The sequence below is a fragment of the Phaethon lepturus genome, unplaced genomic scaffold, assembly GCF_000687285.1.
Source record: "Phaethon lepturus isolate BGI_N335 unplaced genomic scaffold, ASM68728v1 scaffold37110, whole genome shotgun sequence".
Taxonomy (NCBI): domain Eukaryota; kingdom Metazoa; phylum Chordata; class Aves; order Phaethontiformes; family Phaethontidae; genus Phaethon; species Phaethon lepturus.
The window spans coordinates 20,160-22,535 of NW_010510489.1; the positions used below are offsets into that span (position 1 = coordinate 20,160).

Genomic DNA, 2,376 nt, shown 5'->3' on the forward strand with positions numbered 1-2,376 from the left:
TACTGTAACGGTCATTGCTGGAAACAAATGAAATTAATTTAGCGACTCTGTGGCTGGAATTAAAGGGTTGTGTCTGGTTTTTCTTAAATATGTTGTTAGTCAAGATGATGATGTGTTTATGATATTACAGAAGCATAGAAATTTGTGGTACTGTATGAAGACATTTTATTTCAGCTCTAATCATGGGCAATCTAAACATAACTTACTGACTGTGAAAAGCACATGTGGTAAACTGTCAAATATGTGGGTTAACTGTCTGTCAGTCATTTATTCTACTAAGCCACCACTGCTGCATGGTGCGTGTACTACTTATTTTCTTGTTCTGGGGAGAGAGTGCCTGTGTCTTCTCTAAGCGGTAAAATAAGCCGTTTTTCTAGTTCTAGTACTGGCACGATTACTATCAACTTTTTGAAAGCTTGGTGCTGAATACAGCCTGATGCCTGAAAGTCCCTAGCTGGTGCCAAGGGACTGGCCAGGAAGCGTTGGCTGAAAACCTCCTCTTTAAATTTTTGCGAAGTGTGTACTCGGAGCTTGCAGCTGTGTTCGTAGTTGAAGACTGAACCATTTCTGTGTTACGCTGGCATTAAAATACAGTGGGACTTTCAATGTGAATTGAAGGCGATTGGATTTAGATTTGCTCCACACTTCTGACAAATGCAGTGTAATATTGACCGATGGCATAAGAAAAGTAACATGAGACTAAACGTTACTAAGTGTTGTGAATCTGTGTGGGGTTTTTTTTTAATTGTGTGCTACTCTTAAACTGCCCCTTAACTACATGGGTAACTAGGAGCTTAAAAAGCATGTTTGATTAGAGTAGTTGCTATTTCATTCTCCTGTGGGTTTTTTCCTGACTTTCTGTTCTTTTTTTTGTTTTTTTCCTTTCTCAGTCTTCATGAAGAAATCATTGACTTTTATAAGTATATGTCTCCCAGACCTGAAGAAGAGAGAATGCGGATGGAGGTGGTGAACAGGATAGAAAACGTTATAAAAGAGCTCTGGCCTAATGCAGATGTGAGTAGGACATTGTTCTGTTTGTTAACTAACATATAAGAGCAACATTTTGTGCCTGTTTGCTTTGTGAAGTATTGAATAATGAAAATACTATTTCCATATTAAAAAACACACAAAAGGATTTCTGGTCAAATAAGAGAGATGGTCTTTATTTCTAGAATAATACAGGTCAACATCTTCTGTCACACATAGGAACAAAGACAAGCTAGACCTGCTGTAGTCAAAGAAAGGGCATAAAGTGTGGCAGCATTTAGTCTCATTAATGTTTATTTATGGGAAGGTATCAGGCATGCATGCGTGCTTGTAAAGTATTGTGTTTTAAAAAAAAAAATCTGAAAATAGCTTCACTAGTAGCAAGCCTCCTAGTCCAAAGACCTGCAGTCTTGAATAAGTTTAGTAAGGTGGAATGCCAGCCATGCTACATAGACCATACTATTTTTAATGGGCAGTTAAACTAAAGTGATATATCTTACAAATTTAAAGGAACCAGTTTTGTGTACAGGAACAAACAAGTCTGTAGATTTGTGTATTGAGCTTAAAATCTGTAATGCCTCTTTCCACTGAAGATGTTTTTTTGCTAGTACTTCATTCAATTGAAACAAAAGTTTCTCCTGTGCAGAACTATGCTTTTTAAAAAAAAAAAAAAAAAAAAAAAAAGTTGGATTAAAGAGAAGCCAGAGAAGTTGCTTTTACAACTCAGGATGGTTTTACGGGGACATAGTTGGATTTTTAGCATAAATGAATCTAGTTCAATTGTATCCCTCTACTAACATGGCGTTCATTTCAGGATGCAGATTTGTAGCCGTAGTCATCTATTTGTAAATAACGGTAGCTGAAAATAAGAACTTGTTAGCTAGGATAGCAAACCAAATTCAGACAGCAGAATCTTTAGTATAAGGAAAGCTCTTCGATCCTGCCACAGTAAAAGACAGTATTTTGACATTAGTGACTTAAACCCACTGTTCATTTCAGATCTTCTTAACCTGTTTGTTGGAATGTGTTTTTAGAAATTGGTAGAATACGGCAGAATATGAGTTCTGTATAAGCTATATGTGTGTGGTGTGTAAAATACACTCACATTTTCAAGGTGGTTCATGTTGTTAAGGACAACACATTAGGACGACGTGCGATACGGAAGGAGCACTCCCCACGCAGTGGTAGTCGCCTTTGCACAGTTAGAGGGGCTGATAAGTCAGTACTGCCTATGTGTCTGGTAATTTCCTCTTTGAACAAAACCAATCACCTTTCCAAGGGAACTGTGCAAGAGACTTTAGCATATCTTACAGGTGTTGTATAGCTCTCCTCTAGCCCAGAGAAACAGTGCTGTAGGTGCTAATCAAGAGCAGGAGTGGTGGTCTGCCA

The 2,376-nt window shown here is 37.8% G+C and overlaps 1 protein-coding gene across 1 annotated transcript in view; it reads left to right on the forward strand.

The window, feature by feature from the left end:
* Positions 1-890: 890 nt before the first annotated feature.
* Positions 891-2,376, forward strand: part of LOC104628637 (non-canonical poly(A) RNA polymerase PAPD5-like) — a gene marked incomplete at both ends in the record, with an annotated part of 9,567 nt that continues 8,081 nt past the window's right edge. Inside the window, one exon of the mRNA XM_010297292.1 lies at positions 891-1,014. Coding sequence (XP_010295594.1) covers positions 891-1,014 — 124 coding nt within the window. The remainder of the gene's footprint in view (positions 1,015-2,376) is intronic.